Here is a 27,348-nt window from a genome sequence, read left to right on the forward strand (position 1 = left end):
TCCTGTCCTAAACAACTCTGCCGGGGTGTGCGTAGGGGGTTGTGTAGTGGGGTGTGTGTGTGTGTGTGTGTGTGTTAGTAGTTCATGTGGGGAGGAGGCAGTGTGTCTATGCGTTTGTGGGGGTCAGTGGTGTCCGTGCAGGCACGGTGTGTGTGTGTGTGTGTTGGGGTCAGCGGTGTCCGTGCGTGGGGGCGGTGGTGTCCGTGCAGGCACGTGTGTGTGTTGGGTAGTTGGGGCAGTGTGTGTGGGGGCAGGGCTGTCCGTGTGTGTTGGGGTCAGCGGTGTCCGTGCATGGGGCGGGGGCGGCGGTGTCCATGCAGGCCCGTGTGCACATCCCGCTGGCCGGTCTCTCCTCCGCCCGACGTTGCTCCAGGGCAGCGCTGACAATCGCCGGAAGCCGCGAGGCTCTGGCTCGGCAGCGTGTGTTACTCAGCCCTCGGGGATTCCCAGCGCGGGGACCTGCAGGAAACATCCTTGGCTGGGGAGGGGCAGGATTTCCCATTCATCAGCTTCCCCGGCCCTCTGCTGCACCCCAGAGCTGGCTGCATTTCCCCACCGGGGTCTACACGGTGTCTCTGCGTGGCTGGTACCCAGCTGCCGCACCCCAGAGCTGGCTGCATTTCCCTACTGGGCGAACTGCATCCACGCAGTGTCTCTGCATGGCTGGTACCCAGCTGCCCCACCCCAGAGCTGGCTGCATTTCCCCACCGGGGTCTACGCGGTGTCTCTGCGTGGCTGGTACCCAGCTGCCCCACCCCAGAGGTGGCTGCATCTTAGTGCTGGGCAAACCTTCCCTTTGCAGAGCTGCTCTGCGGGGCTGTTCCCCAGTCGCCCCACCCCAGAAGCAGCTGCAGCCCAGTGCCGGGCGAGCCGTCCTGGAGCAGCATTGCTGTGCGGCGGGTAACCCAGCTGTTCCGCCCCAGAGGTGGCTGCATCTTGGTGCCGGGGCGAGCGGTTCCCGCCGAAGTGACCCTGCTTCCTCCTTTCCGCAGGCATGACGAGCCTGTTGCCGGCCTAACCTGGCCTGAGGGGCTGAGACCGGGCGGAGCACGATGAGACCCATAATCCTTTGCAGCTTCCTCTTGGCGTCTGTCCGGCCATCAGAACTGGAGGGGCACTTTGATCTCGGTATCTCAAGGCGAAACCGGCTTGGGGCTTGTGCAAAGGGGCTTGTGGCCAGCTAGTGCCATGGCGGGGTGGGGAGGAGGAACGAAGGGATGGAGGGAGCGATAACCGAACGCAGGGGTGAAGGATCGAAGGGCAGCGGCAAGGCCGGGGAGGTGTGGATGATGGGGAGGGGAAGAATGGGGTGGAGCAGGGGATGGGGTGCGAGTGGGGATGGGGTGCTGAGGAGGCGAGGGACGCCGGTGAAGGGGTGCCGGGGGCTGGGGATGAGTTGGGGAGCGGGGGCTGCAGGAGGAGTGTGGGGAAATGGGATGGGGATTGGGGTGGGGATGGGGTGAGCAGGAGGGGTGCTGGGTGTGGGGATGAGTTGGGGAGCGGGGCTGCAGGGGATGGGATGGGGTGGGGAGGAGCAGGGAGGGTGCCGGGTGCGGGGATGAGCAGGGGCAGCAGGGGATGGGGTGGGGTGGGGAGGAGCAGGGAGGGGTGCCGGGTGCAGGGGAGGCGTTGGGGAGCGGGGGCTGCAGGAGGCGTGGGGGGGGAAACGGGATGGGGATTGGGGTGGGGATGGGGTGAGCAGGGAGGTGCCGGGTGCGGGGATAAGTTGGGGAGCAGGGGCAGCAGGGGATGGGATGGGGTGGGAGGAGCAGGAGGGGTGCCGGGTGTGGAGGATTTTGTATGTTCTGTACATGGTAACACACACGCACGAATATGCTGTGTATATGCTAAGCCACAGAACAGATCTGATTCCCACCAGCAGGGGGCGCTCACACACACACAGAAATGCCCTGCAGCTCCTCACCCCGGGCATGGGCGTGAGGTGCCCCCCCCGCGTGAGGAGACCCCCACACCTGCCCCTCCAGCTGTGCCCGGGCGAGCAGAGCAGCTCTGGGGTGTCAGGTGCTGCTGGTCGGGAGAGGGGCAGGGCAGGGGCGGTGCGCAGGCCATGGGCTGCATGAGCCAGGAAAGGAGGGGAGGGGAGAGGAGAGGGGATGGGAGGGGAGGGGGAATGTGGGAAGGGAGGAGGAGGAGGGAGAAGTGAGGAGGGGAGAAGAGTGGGAAGGGGGAGTGGGGAGGTCAAGGGAGGGGAATGTGGGAAGGGGGAGTGGGGGTGTGGAGGGCAGGGGAGGGGGAGAAGAGAGGGAAGGGTGAGTGGGGAAGGGGGTGGGGAGGACAGGAGGGAGGAATGTGAAGGAGGGGAGGGGAGGAGGGGAGTGGGGAGGAGGGCTGCAGTGAGTGTGAAAGGGGAGAGTGGGGAGAGGGGAGTGGGGAGGAGGAGGTGTGGAGGGTGGGGAGGGGAGTGGGGAGGGCAGGGGAGGGTGAGAAGGGGGTGGGGAGGGCAGGGGAGGGGTGTGGAGGGCGGGGAGGGGGCTGCGGTGAGTGTGGAAGGGAGGGGTGAGTGTGGAAGCCTCAGGACAGGGCCATGGCCAAGTGTCTTGGCTCATGTGTGGGGCTGCGGTGCCCCCTGGTGGCCGGATTGGGGCTCTCCCCCTCCTGCTGCTAGAAGACCCCCCCCCCCAGCTGGGCAGCGCTCCCCCCCTCGGGCTGGGGGCGGTGGAGGGGGCTGGGGCGGGGACCGGAGGACGGGGCGGGAGGAGGGGTGCAGGGTCAGGTGGGCACGATGAATAGGGTGTGAGGGGGAAGGCAGAGGAGACGGGTGCCTTATAGGGACAGGTACGGGGTGTCGGGGGGGTGTATAGGGGCTGGATGTGCTATATGGGCCAGGTAGGGTGAACATATAGGGGCTGGCTGGGTTATAGAGGCAGGCGAGCTATGGATGAGCTTATAGGCCCAGGTGGGCTATAGGGGATGTATAGGCCCAGGTGGGCTATTAGGATTTATTGGGGTTGGGGACTATAGGGGCTATAGGGGTGTATTGGGGCCAGGTGAGCTATAGGGACTAAGTGGACTATCAGGTATATTGGTTCTTGGTGGACTGTAGGGGGTATATAGGGCCCAGGTGGACTATCAGGGATGTGTTGTGACTGGATGGGTTATAGGGGGTGTATAGGGGCTGGGTGGGCTATAGGGGGTGTAGAGGTTATAGGGGTGGATGGGTTATAGGGGCTGGGTGGGCTACAGGGGGTGTATAGGGGCTGGGTGGGTTATAGGGGCTGGGTGGGCTACAGGGGGTGTATAGGGGCTGGGTGGGCTACAGGGGGTGTATAGGGGCTGGGTGGGCTACAGGGGGTGTATAGGGGCTGGGTGGGCTACAGGGGGTGTATAGGGGCCATTCTCCATTCGCTCTCTCTCTGCAGCCAAGTGTCGCTACGCGCTGGGCATGCAGGATCGAACCATCCCCGACGAGGATCTATCTGCCTCAAGTGCCTGGTCTGACTCCACGGCCGCCAAGCACAGCCGGTGAGAGTCCCCCCTCCCCCACTACGATAAGTCTCAGCCCTCCAGGGAGACCCTACAATAACAAACCAGCCCCAGATCTCCTGAGAGACCCTACAATAACAAAGCAACCCTGGTCCTTATCAAAGACGCTATGATAACAAATGGGCCTATGTAGGACTGCGAGGCAACCCTACAATAACAACCCAGCCCCAAATCTTACGGGAGACCCTACAATAATAACCCACCTTCAGATCTTATGAGAGACCCTACAGTAACAAACTTGCCCAGGCAGCCCCAGCGTTTCCAAGAGACCCTACAATAACACTGGGGCTAACCCCCCTGTGCGTGTCATGTCCCCCCCCCCTCGGGCGCAGGCTGGACACGAGCGACGGGGACGGGGCGTGGTGCCCGGCGGGGCCCGTTTATCCCAACGACGCCGAGTTCCTGGAGGTCGACCTGCGGCGCCTGCACTTCCTGACCCTGGTGGGCACCCAGGGCCGCCATGCGGGGGGCCACGGCAAGGAGTTTGCCCGACCTACCGCCTCCACTACAGCCGCGACCGCACCACTGGCTCGCCTGGCGGGACCGCTGGGGCAGCGAGGTACGGGGGGACAGACGGCTGGGGCAGCAGGATGTGGGGAGGAGCAGAGGGAAGGGGAGGGGACAGGGAGGGGGAGGCGTTGACGGGGTGGAGGAAGAGGGGTTTAGGGTGTGGGGAGGGGGCGGTGGCAGGGGAGGGGGCAATGGAGGGACGGGGGCAGTGAGTTGGGGAAGTAGGTTTCATGCCCAGGCTCTGTCATGCTGGACTTCCCCCTTCCATCGCCACCCCCTGTGACATCATAATCGTCTCCCCGTGATGTCACGGCTCCATGTGACATCACTGTCTGTGACCTCATGACCCTCTGCGAGGGCTCCTCAATGCGACTTTGACATCATGACCCCTTTGTGACATCATGACTTGTCTGTAACACCACAGCCCCTTGTATATTACATCACAACTGCCTGTGACATCACAGTCATCTCCGTGATGTCATCGCCCCTTCAGACATAGTCTTTGCCCACCTGCCTGTGATGTTGTCATGCCATGTGACTCCGATAACACCGGTGGTGGCGGGGTCACAATGTTACAGGGCTCATAAGGTTACCGCAAGAGCGTGACGACATTCAGATTGTCACAATCAGAGAACGATGACATCAAACGGGGGGCGGGGGTGGCAACACCGTGGTGTGATGTGCTGTGATGTGATAGGGCCCAGGGCTGTGATGTCCGGCAGTGGGGGAGGTCCCAGCAGGGGTGGGTGGAGCTGGCGCGAGGAGCGGGCTCGCCCGGCCCGGGAGTGATTAACCTCCCTGCCCAGGTGATCTCTGGGAACGAGAACACCAACGAGGTGGTACTGAAGGACCTGGGGCCGCCATCATCGCCCGCTACGTGCGCTTCTACCCGCGCGCCGACCGCGTCATGAGCGTCTGCCTGCGCGTGGAGCTGTACGGCTGCATCTGGCGCGGTGAGATGCCCCGCCCCCCACCCCCGACTTCACTCTCCCCTTCCCCCCATCGTGTGGGTCCCGGTGGCTGATGCACGTCCCTCTGTGTCTCCCCCTGCAGACGGGCTGCAGTCCTTCTCCGCCCCCCGGGGCCAGACCATGGGCCTCCAGCCGGAGCCCGTCTACCTCAATGACTCCACCTACGACGGCTACAGTGTCAGCAAGTGAGTTCTTACCACCCCCACCCCCTTCTCCCATCCCCGGTCCCCCACCCCTCCACCACTGACCCACCCTGCTCCACTCTCTGCTGACCCTGCCACCCTTGTCCCCGAGCCCCCATCCCCCTGAGCCCCATGTCCGCCCTGGTGAACCCCCCCCAACCCCTAAACAAACACTCTGCCATACCTGACCCCCCTGCCTGGTCCCCTAAACAATCCCCTTCCCCCTCGGCTAAATCTGAAAATGGGTGAGTAAATGGATAGGTAGGTCAGAGAATGAGTGGATGGATGGATCTGACAAGGTAGAACTGAAGATGGTTTGACAGATGAATGGAGAGATAGATCTGAGGATGGATGGAGAAATAGATCAGAAGATGGATGGATCTGGTGGGCGGATGGATAGACTGGAACATGGATAGATCTGATGGATCTGGTGGATAGATGGGTGGATGGTTGGATGGATCTAGTGGGTGGGTGGATGGATGGGTGAATCTGGTGGGCAGATGGATAGACCAAAAATGGTAGATCTAGTGGATCTGGTGGATAGATGAGTGGATGGTTGGATGGGTTAACCAGAAGATGGATGGATCTGGTGGGCGAATGGATAGACTGGAACATGGATAGATCTGATGGATCTGGTGGATAGATGGGTGGATGGATAGACTGGAAGATGGATAGATCTGATGGATCTGGTGGGTGGATGGATGGAAGGGGGGAATCTGGTGGGTGGATGGATACACTGGAAGATGGGTGGATCGGCCTCTCCTGTAGGTCCCCGTTCCTGTTCCCCAATGTACCAGCCCGATACACTGGTCTCCCCCATCTCACTCCCCCAGTGCAAGAAACCAGGAGTCCCAGCCAGTCCCCCTCCTATGGGACTGGAGGGACCCCTGGGGCCATCCCCCTCCCAGTGCAGCACCTGACTCAGGGCAGCTGGGGAGCTGGCATTATTACCTATGTCCCTGGTGCTTTGTCTCCTCCTGGCAGGCTGCAGTTCGGGGGGCTGGGGCAGCTGACGGATGGCGTGGTGGGGCTCGATGACTTCACCCAGACTAAGGAGCTGCGGGTCTGGCCGGGCTACGACTACGTGGGCTGGAGAAATGACTCCTTCCCCAAAGGCTACGTGGAGATGGAGTTTGAGTTCGACAGCCTGCGGGTCTTCACTTACATGAAGGTACCATCTGGCCCCAGGACAGGGACTGTCTGGCTCAGGGGGGCAGAGAATGGGACATGGGGCCTGTCCCCTCTAGGGGGCGCCGGCTCCCATCCGGCCCCAGGGTGGAAGAACTGGCTGGCTCAAGGGTGCGGGAATGGGAGAATTTGCCCTCTATGGGGCACTGGCATCCTCTCCACGGCTGACCCTCCTTCTCCCCCCAGGTCCACTGCAATAACATGCACACGCGAGGGGTGAGCATATTCCGGCAGGTGGATTGCAGGTTCAAACGCAGCCTCCCCACAGCCTGGGAGCCTGATCTCATCTCCCACGTCCTGGCTGTGGACGTCAAGGACCCCAGTGCTCGGTCAGTCACCGTGCCCCTGGAGGGGCACCTCGGGCGTTTCCTGCAATGCCACTTCCACTTCTCCGGCACTTGGATGCTCTTCAGTGAGATCGCCTTCCTCTCGGGTGAGTGGGCTTCGTTCGTTAGCTAGCTCATCCTTGAATCAATTAGTTTGTTAGCTCATTTGTTCATTCGGGGTTGTTGGATAATTTTTGTGTAGGTTCCCTCATTATTTATTTATTAATTCTTTCATTAATTGGTCAGTTCTCTTCATTAATTGGTCAGTTCTCTTAATTAGTTGGTTAGTTTGCTGGTTGGCTGGTTGATGGTTGGTTGGCTTGTTGCCTGGTTGATTGGTTGTCTGGTTGGTCAGCTAGTTCATTGGTTAGCTGTCTGGTAAGTTCATTGATTGGCTTGTTGGTTGGTTGGTTAGTTTAGTTCATTTGTTGAGTTCATTGGCTGGTCAGTTCCTTAATGAATTGGTTGGTTGGCTTGTGCTTTGATTGGTTGGTTATGCCATTGTTTAATGTGTTGGTTACTTTGGTTCGTTTGTGGTGGGTTAGGTGGTTGGTTAGTTTGCTGGTTGGTGGGTTAGTTCATTGGTTCAGTTGGTTGGTTGTGTTGATTGGTGCGTTGCTTTGTTGGTTCGTTAGCTCTTTATTTTGTTCTTTCGTTTGCTAATTCTCTCGCTCATTAATTAGTTGGTTCTTGTTGGTTGTTAACTCATTGGTTCTTCTTTTCCGCCCTCTCATTCTTCAGTTAGTGCGTTCCTGGGTTCATTCTTTCATCTGCCATCCATTAATTCGCTCCCTCTCTTCCCCAGATGTGGTGGACGACGCGTCCGTTTCTGGAACAAGTCACTGGCCCCCGATGGCTGGTCCCCGGCCCTCGGGCAGGGGTGCTGCAGCCCCCCCTGTCCTGGAAGACCCTGGCTCCACGCTTCACAGAGACACCGAGGCCACGTCCAACCTCACACTCCAGGGTAAGCCACTCGGCAAGGGGTGGGACAATGCAAGGGGCTACTGTGGCCTTCTTCCCTGGGATCCACCCACCGAGAGGCTGGTCCCACATCTTCTCCTTGCTTCTGTCCATTTCAGACCTCGAGATCCAAGGAGAGTCTAAATCTGGCCAGCCAATCGCCAAGGATGATAACAGCAATACCTCCATTCTGATTGGCTGCCTGGTGGCCATTATCTTGCTGCTGCTGGTCGTCATCTTCCTCATCCTTTGGAGGCAGTATTGGAAGAAGATCCTGGGGAAGGTAAGTGAGATGGGGCCGGGGGGCTGCAGGTCGGGACTGAGGGGCCCTGGCAGAGCTGTATAGGGAGGTGAGAGTGTGTTATATTTGCCATTCGGTGGCATTACAGAGCATATACCTATCGATCCCTTAACATGCTTGCTGCTCCTCTGTCTCATGGGGCAGACATGAGTCAGGACATCTGGGTTCTGGCCAAGCTCTGGAGGTTGGGACTGGGGTCTAATGGGTTACAGCAGCGGGGGCTGGGACCCCGGACTCCTGGGTTAATTCCTAACCCTTGGGGAGGGAGTGGGGTGTTGTGGTCCGTGCCGGGGGCTGGTGTGATCTCTCTGCCGCCCCCCTCAGGCCCAGCGGCGAATCTCCGACGACGACCTGACCGTGCACTTGTCGGTCCCGGGTGACACCATCGTTATCAACAACACGATGGGCTCCCAACGCCACTCGAACCGCTACGAGCGCATCCACTCGGGGGAGACCGAGTATCAGGAGCCCAGCCGTGCCCGCATGAAATTGCCCGAGCTGCCCCATGGTGCTGAGAACTCTGGTGAGAGGCAGGGGATCGGCGGGACCCACCAGCCATGCCGTGGGGAGAGAGGATCCATCCAAACATGGAGAGCCAAGGCCAAGGGGACTGGGAGGAACAGGATGGTAGAAGGAAGGGGTGGGAGAAAGAGGTGGATGGGTTGACAGGCAGATAGACAGATGGATGGACAGGCAAATGGATGGATGGAGAGATGGACAGGTGGGTGGGTGGATGGATGGATGGACAGACAGGCGGATGGTTGTATGGACTGACAGGTGGAGGGATAGGTGGACAGACAGGCAAATGCGCAGATGGATGGCAGTGTGGGTGAACAGGTGGATGAAGGGATGGATAGATGGATGGACAAATAGGTGGATGGATGGATGATGACCACTCGGATGGATGGACCAACAGTTGGATGAAGGGATGAATGGATAAATAGGCGGATGGATGGATAATGGACAAGTGAATGAAGGGATGGATAGATGGCTGGACGGGTGGGTGGGTGGATGGATGGATGATCACACAGATGGATAGACCGACAGGTGGATGAAGGGATGGATGGATGATCGACATGTGGATGAAGGGATGGATAGATGGCTGGACAAATAGGTGGATGATGATGATGATCACACGGATGGATGGACTGACAGGTGAATGAAGAGATGGATGGATAAATAGGTGGATGGATGGATGATGGACAGGTGGATGAAAGGATGGATAGATGGATAAACAGGTGGATGGATGGATGGACTGACAGGTGAATGAAGGGATTGATGAATGGATGGACAAATAGAGGGTTAGGTGGCTGGATGATGGCCATGCAGATGGATGGATGATGGACAGGTGGATGAAGGGATGGAGAGATGGATGGATGGACATGTAGACAGATAAACGTATAGAAGGATGATTAGCTGGATTGGCTGGCGGATCGAGGGAGAAGTAGAGAAGTGGGCAGGCAGGGAGGGAGGGAGGGAAAGGCGGAGACAGAGCGGTGGAGAGACGTGGGGATTTCAGGGGGTGGAGGAGGAGGAAAGAGCAGGAACGAGAGCGATGGGGGCCTGGAGAGATGAATGGGGAGGGCCGGCTGGAGGACAGGAAGCCCGTGGCAGAGAGCAGGAGGCTGCAGGAAGGAGGCAGGGAAAGCCAGGAAGGAAAGATGGATGGAGGGAAAATCCGGGGTGGGCAGAGAGATGGAAGGGGGAGGCGGTTTCCTCCCATGTCCTCTTCTCTGGTGCTGCCCCTCCCCCCTCAGCTGCAGATTTGGGACCCCCTCCCCCACCCTGCTGTGTTTCCCCCTCCCCTCCCATCTCATCCTGTGTGTCCTCCTCCATCCATGGCCCCAGAGAGTGACTGATGCCCGGCTCTGGGAGGGGAGTGGGGTCTAGTGGTTAGAGCCGGGGGGCTGGAAGCCAGGACTCCTGGGTTCTATTGCCCCAAAGGAGGGGCCTGGCTTTATTACCCTCATGTGTCGGGAATGTCCATCTCCCTTCCACTGTCTCCGGAAAGATGGGGGCTAAAAGGGGAGGGGCATAATGCAGCCCCGCCCCTTTCCCCTGCCCCACCCCTCTCGTGTGCGTCTGTCAGTCCGTTCTCATCCATCCGTTTGTCTCTCCCTCCCATCCCCGCCCCACATCCCCTTCTCCCGACAGCTCTGCTGCTCAACAACCCGGCCTATCGGCTCTTCCTGGCCACATACGCCCAGCCAATGGGAGGGCTCGCTCGCCCGCCAGCCGACGGGGCTAAGCCAATCAACACAGATGGTAAGGAGGGCGCCACCTGGCGGCCCGACCTGGGAGCGCAGCAGCTCGTGGGCTGCATTCCTCCGTCCCCCTCTAGGGGGCGCTCTCTGCTTCCCACCTGTCTGACCTTCCGCCCTGTCTGCATGTGTAACCCAGGTTGGCATTGACCTGTGGCCCTCTGCTCCCATGAACCTCTCTGCTTTGGCTTATGGGACCGGGAGGGGTCGGGGCTTTGATAAGAGATAACATTGTACCTTCAGCTCTGCAGGATTCTCCATCCTGGTGCCAGGATGCAGCTGGCTCTGGGGCGGGGCACGTTCACACATAACGATGCTGCAGAAGGATCCCTCGCCTGATTTGCAACCGCTTCTGGGCTGGGGCAGCTGTTCATACATGGATCCCTTATCTGGCATTGAGATGCAGCCACCTCTGGGGTGGGGCAGCTGTTTATACAGAGATCCCTTGCCTGGTGCTTAGATGCGGCTGCTTCTGGGATGGGGCGGCTGTTTATACAGGGATCCCACATCCATCACTGAGAGGCAGCCAGCTCTTGGATGGGGCAGCTGTTTATATAGGGATCCCAGCACTGAGATGCAGCCAGCTCTGGGGTGGAGCATATCGGGGTCTCCCAGCTGACAGGAACGTCCCCGCTAATCCCCAGTCTCTTTGCCCCCCGCAGCCTGCAGCGGCGACTACATGGAGCCAGACCCTGCCGGGGCCCAGGCTGCGGCGCAGAACAACGTCCCGCACTACGCCGAGGCAGACATTATCAACCTGCAGGGGGTGACGGGCGGGAACACCTACGCCGTGCCCGCCGTGGCCGTGGACGCGCTGGCTGGCAAGGACATGGCCCTGGGGGAGTTCCCCCGGGGGCGTCTCCTCTTCAAGGAGAAGCTAGGGGAGGGGCAGTTTGGAGAGGTGGGTCCCTGAACCCCATGTGCCCCTCTGGCCACCCCCAGCCCCCCTCCACCATCCCAACTCTCCGCCTGCTTTCAGCCCATTCTCCCACTGCATCCTTCGCGTTGTGCTTTCATCCATTCTTCCACTCGTCATTCCTTTGGTCCTCCCCTGGGCCTTTCGTTCATTCCTTCGTCCGTTGGTTTAGCCGCTCACGACTTCAGCCTTTGCCTCATTCACCTGGCCTCGTGTTCGGTCGCCCCTTTCGTCTTTCACGAATTTAGTCCTTCACTTGTTCATTTACACATTCGTCAGTTCCTGTGTTCTCTCTGTTGTCGGTGCATTCGTTTGTGGTTTTGTGCAGTCGTTGCTCCATTCATTCATTCATTCATTCATTCATTCATTCAGTTGATGGTGTTTTCTTTTTTTCATTACATGCATTTGTACTTCCATTGTCGTCTTCACTCATTGGTTCATTCTTTCCTTCAGTCAGACGTTTTTATTCGTTCTTTTGTTTCTTCGTGTGTTTGTTCGTCTGTGCATTCGTTTATACGTTCTTTGATCCATTTGTTCTTTCATTCTTTTTCCTCCATTCTCTCGTTTGTTCTTTCATTCGTTCATTCCTTTGGTTCAGCCTTTCATGTTATTTCATAATTAATTCTTTTATTCTCTTCCCTTCTTTGTTTTTCTTTCTCTCTATCCATCTGTCCGTTCTCCCTCCAACCAGCCTAGACTCTTCCGTTCTCTCTCTCTCTCCCTTTCACTCTCACCTTCTGTCTATCTCTTTTCCCAACCCCCCTTTGTTTCTGTCTGTCTTTCTCTGTAGACTTGTTTTCCCCTCCACACCTTCCTCCACCTCTTTCCCCATCCCTCTCTGCTCTGAGGAAGCGGGGGGACTATTTCATAGGCGGAAGGATCTGGGAGGCTGCGCTGAGTCCAGGGGAGGGTGTGTTAGTGGGCGGGTGATGTGGCTGACCCTGCCAGGTGCTGATTGGCTGCTGCTCTCTGCCCACCCTACCCCTACCTCCCAGGTGCATCTCTGTGAGATAGAAAGTCCCCAGGATCTGCCCATTCTGGAGTTCCCATTCAACGTGCGCAAGGGACGCCCCCTGCTGGTGGCCGTGAAAATCCTGCGCTCTGACGCCACCAAGAACGCCAGGTGAGTGCACGAGGGTTGCGGGGGGGGGGGGGGGCAGGGGAGGGGGGGGGGGACGGTGCTTGTGCAAATATGGAGCATCTCATTGCATATGGGGGGAGTGATTGTGGAGACACAGTATCTCCTGCTGCACATGGAGAGTTCCTTGGGAGACCTCAGGCCATCCCTTGTGAGTGCACGAGGAGGGGTACATGTGCAAACATGGCATGTCCCGATGCACAAGGAAGGATGCTTTTGCGAGTCAAGCCATCTTTTGTGAGTTCACGGGGGAAGGGGGGCAGTCGTGCAAACACAGACTGTCCCATTGCCTGAGGTGGATGCTTGTTCCACCTCGGACCATCCACTGTGAGTGCACAAGAAGGGAATGCACGTGCAAACTCAGGTCATCCTGTTGTACCAGGGGAGACAGGTGTGTCACCAGAGGCCTTCCTTTGCACAAGGCAGATGGTTGTTTCACCATGGCTCGCTCATTGTGAGTGCATGAGAAGGTAGCTTGTGTCCCCTTGGGCTGTCCCATTGTGAGCGTGCAACAGGGATGCTTATGCAACACCAGAATGTTGCACGAGGGGGATGCTTGTGCAGCCGTGTGTTGTTCTCTCGTGAGTGCACCACGGGGTGCTGATGAGACCTTTCCCCCCACCCCAAGGAACGACTTCCTGAAGGAGGTGAAAATCATGTCGCGGCTGAAGGACCCCAACATCGTGCGGCTGCTGGGCGCAGCGTGCGGGACGACCCCCTGTGCATGATCACCGAGTACATGGAGAACGGGGACCTCAACCAGTTCCTCAGCAGCCACGAGCTGGAGGACAAGCTGGGGGGCAGCACCAGCGATGCCCCCACCATCAGGTACCCCCCGGGCAGGCCAAGGACGCCTAGTCCTGCCAACCCTGCACCCTGTGGGGTCCCAGTGCATGCTGGGAATATCTCATGTTCCCTCCCTTTCTCAACCTCAGTGCATGCTGGGAATATCTCGGACATCCCCTCCTCCTTTGCTCAGCTGCCCCAGTGCATGCTGGGAATATCTAATGTTCCCTCCCTTTCTCAACCTCAGTGCATGCTGGGAATATCTCGGACATCCCCTCCTCCTTTGCTCAGCTGCCCCAGTGCATGCTGGGAATATCTTAATGTTTCCCTCCCTTTCTCTACCTCGGTGCATGCTGGGAATATCTCGGACATCCCCTCCTCCTTTGCTCAGCTGCCCCAGTGCATGCTGGGAATATCTGATGTTCCCTCCCTTTCTCTACCTCGGTGTATGCTGGGAATCTCTCTGACCTCCCCTCCCCCTCTGTCCAGCTACCCCACGCTGGTCCACGTGGCGGCCCAGATTGCCTCGGGGATGAAGTTTCTGGCCTCTCTCAACTTTGTGCACCGGGACCTGGCCACGCGCAATTGCCTGGTGGGGGAGGGCTTCACCATCAAGATCGCCGACTTCGGCATGAGCCGCAACCTCTACTCGGGGGACTACTACCGCATCCAGGGGCGCGCTGTGCTGCCCATCCGCTGGATGGCCTGGGAGTGCATCCTCATGGTGAGACCCCCCGGGAGGCGGGGCCTGGTGGAGAGGGGCGGGGCCTGGGGAAAGGGGCGGGGCTAGTGGAGAGAGGACTATGCCCGCATCCTGGGCCACAGTGTACGGCCCATTTGCTGGATGGCTTGGGAGTGCATCCTGCCAGGGACAGGAGTCGGGGCCTGTTGGGGAGAGGGGCGGGGCCTAGGGGAGAAGGGAGGAGTGTAGAAGTGGGGAGTGGGCAAAGGGAAAGGGGGGAGTGTGGAAGGGGAGAAGGAGGAAGGGAGCGGGGGAAAGAGGAGTGTGGAAAGGAGAGAGGAGTGGGATGGGGGCAGGGTTCTGTCTTGGGGTTTATCCCCCCCCTCCACTAACCCTGCCCCCCAATGCAGGGGAAGTTCACCACGGCCAGCGACGTCTGGGCCTTCGGGGTGACGCTCTGGGAGGTGCTGATGCTGTGTCAGGAGCAGCCCTACAGCCAGCTGACCGACGAGCAGGTCATCGAGAACGCCGGGCAGTTCTTCCGGGACCAGGGCGAGCAGGTACCGGAGACAGGGCATTACCCCCCACCCCGTCCCCCAGGGACGCCGGTTCCCATCCGGCCCCAGGCATTGGCACGGCTGGTTCAGGGGGGGAGGGGAATGGGACACGGGATCTTTCCCCTCTAGGGGGCACTGGCTGCCCTCCGGCTCCAGAGGTGGCTCAGGGGGTGGGAATTGGGCCTGTATCCTCTAGGGGGCTGTGACATCCCCCAGGGTACAACCTGGCCTGTGGAATCGCTGCGCCCCCGTAGCTCCCTAGCACAGGAGAACCCCTCCAGACTCTGCCCGCACACAGCCATCCGCATGGGACGCTGCACCCAGCAAAGTTACACGAATCCTCTCCCAACCACTCATGAACGGTACACGGGGAGACACCCCCAAATTCCCGCAGCCCCGTTCTTGCACCCCAGAACTGTGAGTCGTCTCCCTGCTCCCCACAAACACACAGTTCAATTATTCTTCTCTTTGTCGTCCAAACGATCTGCTGTCCATGTGTCCAGATGGTGATGCAGATACCATTGTCTCTTATTTTATACCCTCCTCCTCTCCTTGAGGAACATCCTCCACCCGCCCTGCGGGGGTGTAGACAAAGCAGTCCCCTGCGTACGTGAGGTTCGAAGCATCTCTCAGGTGCATTGTACATTTCTTGCTCGCACCTTCTGGTTCATGACATTTGGAGTGACGGGCAAGGCCTTTGTTTACAGTCCTTTGTGATTTCTGAGGAGCTAGTCCATGAGCGTTCCCCAGACTCACAATATGTTTCAGTAACAAACACGTAGCAACATCTCATAACTCAGTATACAATGACACACACGGCTTTTAATGGGACAATGATGTTCAGCAAGTTATGACTTTTCAAATGATACCTCACAAGGCGTACTTTGCACAAAATATATCATAACCATATACAAGGGGTGAATATGGAGGTATAGTATGTCACAGGGGTACTGGCTCTGATCTGGCACCAGGGCGGGACAGCTGGCTGGCTTGTGGGACAGGCACCCACTGACCCCTCTCTGCCCCCCAGATATACCTGTCCCGGCCCCCTGCCTGCCCCCTGGCTCTCTACGAGGTGATGCTGCGCTGCTGGGTCCGCGAGTCCAAGGACCGTCCCTCCTTCCAGCACCTCCACCGCTTCCTGTCTGAGGACGCCCTCAACATGGTGTGAACCAAGCTGAGCAGAGGTGGGGGGGGGCCAACCCATGTGGACCCCCAGGCGTCAGCTTCTATTCTGCATCTCTCCAGCTGCAGCTGTGGGTCGTCGGTGCGGGAGCTCGGGTGGGGAGCTGGATTTGGGAACTGGAAGCTTCTCTACTGGGGCGTCTTAAGGGGCATCTGTCCGTGTGTCTGGCCCTACCTCTGTCTGTCCATATCTGGCTGGGCCAGCCTGCTGGCCACCCCTCCAGCTAGCTCACCCCTCTCCAGGCATTCCTGAGCCTTCCTAGCCATCTGTGTCTTCTTCTGTTCATGCTTTCTTTGTTCTCTCTCTCACTCACACACACACACACACACACACACACACTCCATATCCCTCTCTCACTTTCTCTCTCTCTCTCTCTCTCACACACACACACACACACACACACACACACACACACACACACACACACTATATCCCTTTCTCTTTCTCTCTCTCCCCTACTCTCTGTCACCATCTCTCATCCCCTCTACGTCTCTCACTCCCTTTTTTCCCCATCTACCCTTCCTTGCTCCTTACTCCTCCTTTTACTCTCCCCCCCCCCGTGTCCCTTGGAGGGTGTCTCTTTCCTCCCCACTGCCGTCCTGCAGCGGGGCTGACTCCAAAGGGGCTGGGCAGAACTGGCTTGGGGGGTCAGACTTCTGTATTATTTTAATTTCGCATGGACTGGACTAACACTGGGGAAAAAGTAGCACCCTGGTCTCATGGCACCGGGGTGAGCTGAACACTGGATGTACGAGTGCTACTGACATGGACAGGGGAAGGGAGGGGTGGGGCGAAGCTACGGGAGAACAATGAAATAGCCTGGAGGCAACCAGGCCACCCCCAGAGGCGGGAGACTGGTCTGGAGGGGCCTGGGGGTCGGCGCTAACAAAGCAAGAGACACTGTTCGTTCTAACAGGGCCAGATCCCCAGCTGATGCCAATCAACAGCAACGCAACTACTGCTGGTTGGCACCAGCAGGGGATCCGGGCATCATTGTAATTTAATTTTTCCTTCCTCCTGAGACTCGGAGGAAGGGATTGTAGATACCGTACTGTAGAGTCTGGGGGCAGCGAGATTTTCACCGGGGCCTCGTGTTTTAGGGGGCGTTCATTTCTGTAGCGGGAAAGAGGCACCGCGCTAAAGGGCCGTCTCAGAAAAGCAAGTGCCTTTAAGGTGCGAAATCACGGACCACTTTGCAAAGTCTTGAGCTGAGTTTCTCAAAGCAGGCGAAGGTGAGTGAAGGGCTCAGAGAAATGAATGACCTTTGAGCACTAAATTGCCTTAGACGTCTCCGAAAGCCCCAGTCCTATTTTTGTTTCCAAGGAGTAAATATTGATGACGGTGATATAGATTTAATGATCCAGATGTGTATGTTTTTGTCTCTCTCCGCCCACACACAACCCTGTCAAATGCTTTTTATTCATTTTTTTTTAAATTCCTTGCTAATCTTGGTAGTTTTTCTCTTTTTTACTGTTGTTATTTGGAAACGGGATCTGTACATATTTGTAGTAGAGAAAAAAAGATTTTTACACTAATATATAGATTTTTGTTGTTGTTTAGCTGTTTCCTTTTATGTGGTGAATAAAAACTTTGCATTTTCTATACATGTCTCCTTGACGTTGCTTTCCTCATCAAAAGTTGTGGGAATTCGGTTGTAACGTTTTGTCAGACAAACTTGATATTGGGTTTTTTGATGATTTCAGAACTGCGGTTGAGTGTTGTAGATACACAATGTTGAGAAAGGTACCTCTGTTGACATAATACAATGAGACTTTTGCACCACACAACATCCCAATTTTAAAAAGTCAGCACTCTGAAAAGATCAAGGCAGCCCACGTGAAATGGGTAAAAACTGACATACCGATAAATCTCTAGACGTAGTTTTCAATGGGAAATCATTATTGAGTGAGGGGACGTCTAGTTGGAGCTGTTCTGGCACTTACACTGGTCAGTTTGAGGGGGAAATGTGGCCTTCTGTCCCCAAATTACGCCCATGTAAAAAAGTGAGCAGGCTCCTCTTCCCCCCCCCAGCCCCCCCCTGACCTCCCCAATTCTGGCACCCCTGGTTTCAGTAAACAGCCCCAAGATTCCAGGGTTGGAAAACCTGCATTATAGGGTTGGGAGGGGACTTTGGGTACTACAGGCTACACAATGGAGGAAAGTGGGGAAAAGAAGGCAGGGGGTCTCGGGGGTGGGCCACCCGGGTGACTGCCCAAGGTGCTGTGGTCGGGGGTGGGGGGCGTGGCAGCACAGGAGGTGTTTATGCTGCGGGTGTCGTGTCAGAAATTGCTCCCTGCTGCTCTCCTGCCCTCCCCTTATGCAGCCCAGGTGGGGGAAGTGACCTGGGTGCTGGGAGCCCTGACGTCGCTCCTCGCTCCCCACTCACAGCCCCCTGGGCAGGGCCGACTCCAGGGGTTTTGCCGCCCCAAGCAGCCCCCCCCCAAAATCCGCGATCGGGAGTGAGGGACCCTCCGCCGAATTGCCGCCAAATACCTGGATGTGCTGCCCCTCTCTGGAGGGGCCGCCCCAAGCACCTGCTTGCTAAGCTGGTGCCTGGAGCCGGCCCTGCTCCGGGGGGGCGGAGGAGCAGCGTTCGGGAGGGAGCAGCAGTGCATCCGGGCCAGCTCCCATGTGGGTGCAGGACGGGGAGCGGCAGGAGTTGGGGTAAAGGCAGGGAGTGCAGGGATTAGGGGCACAGGATGGGGTGCAGGGGTTTGAGATGCAGGGGGCACAATACAGGGGTTTGGGGCGCAAGGGATACGGTGCCAGGGTTAGGGGTGAAAGGGGAAGTGTGGGGATTAGGGGTGCAGGGGTTCGAGATGCAGGGGGCACAATACACAGGTTGGGGCAGAGGGGGCACTGTGCAGGGGTTGGGGTGAAAGGGGAAGGGCGGGGATTAGGGGGCAGGGGTTAGAGGGCTAAATATGGGTGGGGAGCCTGGGGCAATGGGGAGGCACCCACAGGGGGCCGGGGCAATGGGGGGACACCGCACGCACGGGCCAGGGGTGCCAAAACCCAAGTTCCCCCAAGGTGGCATTTTCCCTAAGGCCGGCCCTGGCGGAGGGAAAGAAAAGGAACGAAAGAAGCCGAGCGAGCGAGAGAACGAAAACCGGTGGGCTGGAGGAGCGGTTACCAGCGGGGAAAAGAGGAGGGTCGCACACAGAAAACCGAGCAAAGGGAACAAGGGCAGAAAGGGTCAAGGAACAATCGACTGAGGAAAACCCTGGACGGTTGCTGCAGGTTGGCAGGACCCGGCTGCAAACTGCGGGGAAAGAGGCTGGACCGAGAGCCAGCGAATACAGGTCTCTGGGAGGGCCACAGCCGCAAAACTGAGGCCGGAGGGATGGAGGCAGCCGGCGGCAGAAAAAGAGAAAATGGCTGAAGGTTGGTAGGAGCTGGCTGCAGACTGGGGCCAGGCTCCCAACGGGCGCACGAGGGCCGGGGGTGCGGAGAAAGAAAACGGACAAACGAAAGTTGCTGCAGGGCGGGACGAGCTGGTTCGGAGCTGGGGGCAGGCCAGGAACTGGCAGCGCCGCCCGGAGGATTCAGGGGGCCCTGGGACAAAGCAATTTCAGGGGCCCCTTCCACAGAATAGTCTATTCCCATGGGGGCCCCTGCAGGGCCTGAGGCCTGGGGCAAATCGCCCCCCCCCCCGGGCAGCCCTGGGACCTGGGGGGACGGGGTGGGGTGCAGAAGAGGCTGGAGAGAGGGGAGCGGGCGAACAAACGCGGGAAACCGAGTCACAGGAGGGACCCTGGAAACTGAGCAGCAGGAGGCGGCGGGGGCGAGTGTGTGTGGGGGGGTTATATAGCACCTGAGCGCAGGGCTGCACCCTGCTGGTGGAAAGCCCGAACTGCAGGCTCTGCTCCAGGAGGGATGGGGGAGGGGTTCTCCCGGGTGACCCCTTTCATGCAGCAAGTCTCTGAGCACGACCCCCCCGTATAAATTAACCCCCCTGGTTTGTATATTTAACACCATTAGAAATGCTGCAGGCGAAGCGGGGTTTGGGGTGGGGGTTGGCAGCTACCGACCCCCATGTAACAACCTCGCGACCCCCTGAGGGGTCCTGACCCCCCAGTGTGAGACCCCCTGGATTGGGGGAGGGGGGATTAGAAAGCTGCTGGGGAGTGGAAGTTTTGATCCTCCTCCCACCAAACCCCCCGTACACATTGGTTATGGGCGAGGTTGGCTGGGGGGAGAACAGGACGGCAGTGGGGAGGAAAGAAACACCCTCCAAGGGGTACAGAGGGGAATGGGGGAAGGAGGAGTAAGGAGCAAGGAAGGGTAGATGGGGGGGAAAGGGGTGTTCTCTCTCCAGCTCTGGGGCGAGTGGGGTCTAGTGGTTAGAGCAGAGGGGCTGAGAGCCAGGACTCCTGGGTTCTCTCCTCAGCTCTGGGAGGGGAGTGGGGTCTAGTGGTTAGAGCAGGGGGGCGCTGGGATCCAGGACTGCTGGGTTTTCTCTCCAGCCCTGTGAGGGGAGTGGGGGCTAGTGGGTTAGAGCTGGGGGGAGGGCAGGACTCCTGGGTTCTCTCCCCAGCTCTGGGAGGGGAGTGGGGTCCAGTGGGTTAAAGCTGGGAGCCAGGACTCCTGGGTTCTCTCCCCTGCTGTGGGAGGGGAGTGGGGTCTGGTAGGTAGAGTGGGGGAGCTGGGAGCCAGGACTCCTGGGTTCTCTCCCCTGCTGTGGGAGGTGAGTGGGGTTCAGTGGTTAGAGCGGGGGCGGGGGGAGCTGGGAGCCAGGACTCCTGGGTTCTCTCCCCAGCCCTGGGAGGGGAGTGGGGTTCAGTGGTTAGAGCAGGGGCGGGGGGAGCTGGGAGCCAGGACTCCTGGGTTCTCTCTCCAGCCCCGGGAGGGGAGTGGGGGCTAGTGGGTTAGAGCTGGGGGGAGGGCAGGACTCCTGGGTTCTCTCTGCAGCTCCAGGCACTGCTTATGACTCATGCAAAGGAGCTGAACTTTGGCCAGCCTGCGGAAGCGTGGGAGGCGGTGACAGCTGCCGGGTTCTCCCTTTCCTCTGGCGGGCGGGGGGGTGTGTACGGGTGTGCAGGAAACGAAAGCAAAAGCCCCCAGTGCCCGTGGCTCCGGCTGGCCGGGGGGCTGCGATGGCGTCAGCGCTGGACGTCTCCAGCCTGGCCGAGGACCTGATCTGCCCCATCTGCCTGGCCCTGTTCCGGGAGCCCCGCACGCTGGAGTGTGGGCACAGCTTCTGCGCCGCCTGCCTGGAGCCCTGCGCCCCCAGGGGGCAGCGCCGGGGGCTGTGCCCCGAGTGCCGGCGCCCCTTCGCCCCGCGCAGCGCGGCCTCCAACTGGGCCCTGGGCCGCCTGGCCGAGAAAGCCCGGCTGCTGCGGCTGGACGAGGGGGCCCAGCCGGGCGGGGGCGGGGCTGGGTGGCCCATCTGCCTGGAGCACGAGGAGCCCCTCAAACTCTTCTGCAGCCAGGACAAGGGGCCCATCTGCGTGATCTGCCGGGACCTGCCCCAGCACCGCGGCCACGTCTTCCTGCCTGTCAAAAACGCCGTCCAGAAATATCAGGTGAGGGCCTGGAGGCCTGGGGTCTCTGGGAGGGGAGTGGGGCCTAGTGGTTAGAGCGGGGGCTGGGAGTCAGGATGCCTGGGTTCTCTGGGAGGGAGTGGGGACTAGTGGTTAGAGTGGGGTGGGGCTGGGAGCCAGGATGCCTGGGTTCTCTTGGAGGAGTGGGGTCTAGTGGTTAGAGTGGGGCGGGGCTGGGAGCCAGGATGCCTGGGTTCTCTTGGAGGGGAGTGGGGCCTAGTGGTTAGAGTGGGGGAGGGGCTGGGAGCCTGGATGCCTGGGTTCTCTTGGAGGGCAGTGGGGACTAGTGGTTAGAGTGGGGAGAGGGGCTGGGAGTCAGGATGCCTGGGTTCTCTTGGAGGGGAGTGGGGTCTAGTGGTTAGAGTGGGGGGGAGGGGCTGGCAGCCAGGATGCCTGGGTTCTGTGGGAGGGGAGTGGAGTCTAGTGGTTAGAGCAGGGGGGCTGGGAGCCAGGACACCTGGGTTCTCTGGGAGGGGAGTGGGTTCTATTGGTTAGAGCTGGGTGGGGGGTGGGGAGCCAGGCGGCCTGGGTTCTGTGGGTGGGGAGGTGGTTCTAGTGATTAGAGCAGGGAGGCTGAGAGCCAGGACGTGTAGGTTCTCTGGGAGGGGAGTGCGATTTAATTGTTAGAGTGCAGGGGGGTGGGGCTAAGAACCAGGACACCTGGGTTCTCTGGGAGGGGAGTGGGGTCTAGTGGTTAGAGCAGGGGGACTGGGAGCCAGGACTCCTGGGTTCTCTGGGAGTGGGATCTACTGGGTTAGAAGATAGACGCTGGAAGTCAGGACTTGTGGGTTCTATCCCCAGAGCTGAACCCACAAGGGGTCTAAGTAGGTCGAGCTAGGCTGGGGGACACTCCTGGACTCTGTCCCCAGCACTGCTCCTGTCTCATTGCATCCCCTGGGTGGCCAGATCATGGTGGGGGGGGGGGGGGCTCCTCGCTGTGTCCTTGGAGAATGGGGCTGAAATCAAGGTGCCGTTCAGTAAAGACACGTGCAACGTGCTACACTTAGGAAGGAAAAAAAATCACACGCAGGCCTGCAAAGCCGGGAACCACAGGCCGGGTGGCCCTGCTGCTGGAACGGAGCCGGGGTGTCTAGTGGCTCAGAAACGGAAGAGGAGTCACCCGGGTGATGCAGCCCCAATAGAGGCTGATATCATTCGGGGGGGGGGGGGGGTTCACGGGTGTCGTATGTAAGACACGGGAGGGCAGTGTCCCGCTTGGCATTGGGGAGGCCTCAGCTGCAGGGTCGTGTCCAGTGCTGGGCGCTGCACGTTCGGGAAGACGGGGCCGAACTAGAGAGAGGCCACAGGGGAGCAACGAAAAGGATCCAAGGTTGAGAAGCCCTGGCCTGTGAGGAAGGGGTAAAGCCCTCGCTGACGGGTGGGTCTCTCTGCTGCACAGGACAAGCTGAAGGCATCTCTCGTCCCCCTGAAGGACAATCTGAACTCGGCCACCCAGGACCAGCGCCACCAGCAGAAGAACATGGCGGAGCTGGAGGTATGGTCCCGAGATGGGGTCAGGCTTTAACCCACGTTTACGGGGGGGGGGGCTCGCTGTCCCCTCCTAGTGGCTGGACCATGCATCTAGGCCTAGGCAAGCGATGCCACGTACTCTGGTGGCTCGAGCGCTGGCAAGGAATTCAGGACGCCTGGGTTCTATTCCTGGCTCTGCCACTGGATGACCTTGGGCCAGTCCTTGCCCCAATCCGTGCCTCAGTTTCCCTACCCGTCAGACAGGGATTATGACACCGGCTTCCTTCGGAAACCCCCCTTTTGAAAAATCAGCCTTTCCCGCAAGTCCAGTTTTTGGCCAGCGCTCGTTAACCAAGGGCCAGTAGCCAAGACTCAGGATTACAGCGCAGGCCCGGAGGTTGGCAGAGCCGGGAAAACTTGCCAAGGGCTGCTGGCTGTGAGGCTGAAAAGTGCTAGGTGTTGTTGTTGTTAGGAGTCAGTGACTGGCCCTAAGTTACCAGGGCCTGGCCTGTTACCTCACCTTCCCTGCCAAACTGGTCCCGATTTAGGAGAGTTGTCGCGTCCAAACCCTGTTTCACGCAGTTTCGATTGTTCTGAATTTTTTTATAAAAAACATTTTGTCAAAAAAATTCCCATCTCACCCCTCCCAGCCCCCCCGTGAGGTAAGGAAGTGCTGTTCTCCCCACTGTACAGTTGGGGAAACTGAGGCACCGATCGTCCTGCCTCCCGCACACGCTCCGTGGGTGGCGTGTTTTGAACCTCCCACTGGTTTCTTTGCAGAGCTGCACCCAGGACCTCTTGGGCTATATCACCAAGGAGTTTGGGGTTCTCCACCAGATCCTGCAGGAGAAGGAACAGGGCATGAAAGAGAACGTGGAGAGGCTGAAGGAGGAGAACCAGGCGGAGATGGAGGAGAGGCTGAAGGAGCTGGATGAAGAAGTGACCTTCCGTAACGAGACCCTGTCCAGAGCCCGGGCGGGGCTGGACACCTCCGATCACATTGCCTTCCTCAGGGTGAGGCGGGATTTCATCTGCCAGGCGCTGCATGACGGAGCTGTGGGATGGGAGATTGTGTAATGGGGCTGGGAGCCAGGACTCCTGGGTTCTCTCCACGGCTCCAGGACAGCAGTGGGGTCTAGTGGGTTAGAGTGGGGGGGCTGGGAGCCAGGACTCCTGGGTTCTATCCCCGGCTCCAGGACGGCAGTGGGGTCTAGTGGGTTAGAGCGGGGGGCTGGGAGCCAGGACTCCTGGGTTCTCTCCCTGGCTCCAGGACAGCAGTGGGGTTTGGTGGGTTAGAGGGGGGGGGCTGGGAGCCAGGACTCCTGGGTTCTCTGCCGGCTCTGGGAGGGGAGTGGGGGCTGGTGGGTTAGAGCAGGGGGGGCTGGGAGCCAGGATTCCTGGGTTCTCTCCCCGGCTCCAGGACGGCAGTGGGGTTTATTGGGTTAGAGCAGGGGGGGCTGGGAGCCAGGACTCCTGGGTTCTCTCCCCGGCTCCAGGATGGCAGTGGGGGTTTGTTGGGTTAGAGCGAGGTGTGGGGGCTGGGAGTCAGGACTCCTGGAGTCTCTGGGAGGGGAACAGGCTGTCGAGGCAGAAGCAGGTTAGGGGGGATGGGCAGGTGTATGGCGTGAGGAACACGCCGCAGAAGGGGTATGGAGGGAAAGCAGCTGGGGACAGGAGGGGTTGGATGAGGCAGGGGTGGGAATTGGGGCTGAGTGAGGGGGTGGGAAAGGACTGTCCCATAGGGCTGGCATCTCACCCACAAGGGGGCACTGGTGTTCCTGTGGTGGGGAGTTCCAGGGGCTAATCCTGTCGCCTTCTCGCACATCTAGGGCATCAAGGAGCTGATGAGAAGGTGAGTGTGGTTCCCCCCCCCCATGCACACTTCTTTTTAGGGCTACTCGGTCTGCGTGTTCCTCTCTTTGTGTTACTGACACACACACACACACACAATCGCACATGGAGTGTCACACACATCTGACCTCACACACAGAGATCTGTAACACACACACACACACACAATCACACATGGAGTCACACACACATCTGCCCTCACACATAGAGATCTGTACACACACAATCGCACATGGAGTCACACACACATCTGACCTTACACACAGAGATCTGTACACATACAATCGCACATGGAGTCACACACACATCTGACCTCACACACAGATCCATATGCGCGCACACACACACACACACACACAGATCTGTACACATGCACACACACACAAAATCGCACATGGAGTCACACACACATCTGCCCTCACACACAGAGATCTGTACACACACAATCACATGGAGTCACACACACATCTGACCTCACACACAGAGATCCGTATGAGCACACACACACACAAAGAGATCCATATGTACACAGAGGGAGAGGGGTGTGTGTGTGTGTGTGTGCACATGCACAGGTGGCTGGTGTAATAGCTTTCTCCCTCTGTAGAGTCCGGGAGGATCAGTCGAGCCACGGTGGGGAAGAGGACGGTGCAAGTGACGAAGGGTCCAGCAGCGACGACGATGATTGGATTGATGAAGATGAGGATGTGGCTAATTGCGAGGAGGAGGAGGAGAGAGATGAAGCTGAAGATGAGGCTCATGGCGAGGAGGAGGAGGAGGGAGATGAAGATGAGGATGTGGCTAATTGCGAGGAGGAGGAGGAGGGAGATGAAGATGAGGATGGGGACATCGTTGCTGTGGACCCGGCTCTCGAGGAATTCAAGGACTCGCTGGACTTTGAGGCCTGGCAGGAAATGCTGGGGACCATCCAAGCAGGTCAGGCTGGTTTCTCACCCTTGTCCTTGTGACGGGTTGTCACCCCCGGGCTGCAGTCCGGGAGCCGTGGGAACGGCTGTGCCCCTAACCACTCAACTGGGTTGGCCCTTCTCACGCGGCTCTGCTGGTGGCTCAGCCAGCCTCTCCGGGCCGTTATCACCCAGCACGACAGCAGGTGGTGCCACACGCCCAACTGAACTACCTGAGTGCTTTACCCGAGCCCCTCGAGGACCTGCAGGAGACAAGAGCCAATTTCCCAGCTCCCCAGCCCTGCACCGTTGCTGGATTATAAACCCAGAATTGTCCTGTCTTGCACTGCACGGGGATCTGCACCATGCAAGCTCAGTATAGTGGCTTTCCTCTCGATGTGGGAAGGATTTGCACAACAAGCCTGTGTCCACCAAGCCGAGATTTCCCCAGGCACTTCACTTCAAGACCCACTGGTTAAGAGAAAACCTTTAAACAAGTGTATTAACTGCAGGAGGAGAGATTTTAAGGGATTATAAATCCTTTGTCTTCCCGAGCTTCTTTCAGCTGTTGAGTTGTGGAGGAGTGAAAGCCAGTCATGCTGTCACTCCCCACCTCATATCGTCTCTCCACACGGCGGGAACCCCTTTGTTTCAAGCTAAGTTCCCAGCCCAGTTTCTGGCAAAATACAGGTGCCAAGCTGGAGTTTAATGTCACGTGTTCTGGTCACAGGCCCTTTCTGGGGCATAGAAGCCATCACTCATAGGCTTCTTGCCAACGTTTCAGCCGGCCTAAGCTCTTCCATGGGCCATTGTCTTTGCTGACGAGCCACCAGCCCTGTCTAGAGTCCTCATCCTTGTACCTGGAAGGCTAGTTGTGGGTGTTACCCAGAATAAGCCCATTTGAAATACAGCTACAGAATCAATATTCAGATACACAAATGATACATGCGTAAAAATAGGATAATCATATTCAGCAAATCGTGTCTTTTTCATAGACGCCTCACATGACACATCTTGTACAAAATACATCATTTTTATGTCACAATCATGCCACTGTGATGAATATGGGGTGCAGTGTCACAGTCCCTTTTGCAGACAACAGGGGGGAGCCGGGACCCACCCCAGAGCTGGCTGCATTTCTGCAAGGTATCAATATCCAACTATTTTTCTTTTCTAGCCTCTGTCCTTGATGGGGAGGTCACACCTATCACATGGAACTGACGACCGCCCGGGGTGCCTCTGTGCGGCCGATCCCAGCCCTCGGAGATTCTGATTCAGAGGAAAAGCTGCCATATATTTTGAGGAGGAGATCTGGTGGAGGGTGAAGGCACCAGGATCCAGCCTCTCTAGCCTGCCAGTGTGAGGGACACGCCATGGAAATGTACCCGGATTGCCCAGCAGGCAGGACACCGGCATTTCATTGCGTGTTGCAGGAGTAGCTGATTCTATCGAGTCTTTGGATGATATTAACCTGGTTACGAGGACATTTTCAAAGTGGTGTATCAAATAAACCAGAGCTCAGAAGAGAACCCAGGAGTCCTGGCTCCCAGCCCCCCTGGCTCTAACCACTAGCCCCCACTCCCCTCCCAGAGCTCAGAACAGAACCCAGGAGTCCTGGCTCCCAGCCCCCCTGGCTCTAACCACTAGCCCCCACTCCCCTCCCAGAGCTGGGGATAGAACCCAGGAGTCCTGGCTCCCAGCCCCCCCGGCTCTAACCCACTAGCCTTCACTCCCCTCCCAGAGCTGGGGATAGAACCCAGGAGTCCTGGCCCCCAGGCTTCATGGCTTGTTGTGGGGCAGTTTCAGGAAGGGGGGAGGAGGTGTTTGCTTAGACTGTCCCCCAAAATGACTTCACCATGACCCCCCCAACATTGCCGGGGCAGCTGCCAGAGCCAATCACAGAGGTGCCCGGTCATTGCCAGCAGCCCTGGAGAGGCGAGGGTTAATGGGGGGAGGGGGAGAAAGCAGATTGGTGCTGAGTCAGGGCTGGGTGGGGAAGGATGGAGGCACCTCGCAGCCGCAGGAGGAATCGCTGAGTCAGCAGAGGAGGTGGGTCCTGCGGCAGCTGCAGCCTGGCCTCATTGCACTGCAGCCGGCTCCAGGGCCTCTGGGCT

At 58.6% G+C, this 27,348-nt stretch overlaps 2 protein-coding genes across 2 annotated transcripts in view; both read left to right on the forward strand.

Annotated features, from left to right (window-relative positions):
* The window catches only part of LOC120394228 (epithelial discoidin domain-containing receptor 1-like), a 44,401-nt gene extending 27,433 nt beyond the window's left edge, over positions 1 to 16,968 (forward strand). The window contains 21 exon segments of the mRNA XM_039518455.1: positions 993 to 1,128; positions 3,381 to 3,483; positions 3,837 to 3,994; positions 3,997 to 4,020; positions 4,023 to 4,063; positions 4,821 to 4,875; positions 4,878 to 4,967; positions 5,068 to 5,170; positions 6,152 to 6,338; positions 6,542 to 6,788; positions 7,487 to 7,645; positions 7,761 to 7,924; positions 8,267 to 8,465; positions 10,097 to 10,207; positions 10,866 to 11,104; positions 12,115 to 12,242; positions 12,886 to 12,956; positions 12,959 to 13,085; positions 13,533 to 13,767; positions 14,136 to 14,285; positions 15,313 to 16,968. Of these exon segments, the coding sequence (XP_039374389.1) occupies positions 1,053 to 1,128; positions 3,381 to 3,483; positions 3,837 to 3,994; positions 3,997 to 4,020; positions 4,023 to 4,063; positions 4,821 to 4,875; positions 4,878 to 4,967; positions 5,068 to 5,170; positions 6,152 to 6,338; positions 6,542 to 6,788; positions 7,487 to 7,645; positions 7,761 to 7,924; positions 8,267 to 8,465; positions 10,097 to 10,207; positions 10,866 to 11,104; positions 12,115 to 12,242; positions 12,886 to 12,956; positions 12,959 to 13,085; positions 13,533 to 13,767; positions 14,136 to 14,285; positions 15,313 to 15,453 (2,808 nt within the window). The 5' untranslated portion in view covers positions 993 to 1,052 and the 3' untranslated portion in view covers positions 15,454 to 16,968.
* Positions 16,969 to 20,491: 3,523 nt separating this feature from the next.
* On the forward strand, positions 20,492 to 26,763 carry LOC120394243 (nuclear factor 7, brain-like). The gene is made up of 6 exons (XM_039518479.1): positions 20,492 to 20,993; positions 22,411 to 22,506; positions 23,262 to 23,495; positions 24,311 to 24,333; positions 24,937 to 25,265; positions 26,412 to 26,763. The coding sequence occupies exons 1-6, from the start codon at positions 20,565 to 20,567 to the stop codon at positions 26,453 to 26,455; spliced, it is 1,155 nt and encodes a 384-aa protein (XP_039374413.1). The 5' UTR covers positions 20,492 to 20,564; the 3' UTR covers positions 26,456 to 26,763.
* Positions 26,764 to 27,348: the final 585 nt, after the last annotated feature.

This window comes from Mauremys reevesii, unplaced genomic scaffold, assembly GCF_016161935.1.
Source record: "Mauremys reevesii isolate NIE-2019 unplaced genomic scaffold, ASM1616193v1 Contig43, whole genome shotgun sequence".
NCBI lineage: Eukaryota > Metazoa > Chordata > Testudines > Geoemydidae > Mauremys > Mauremys reevesii.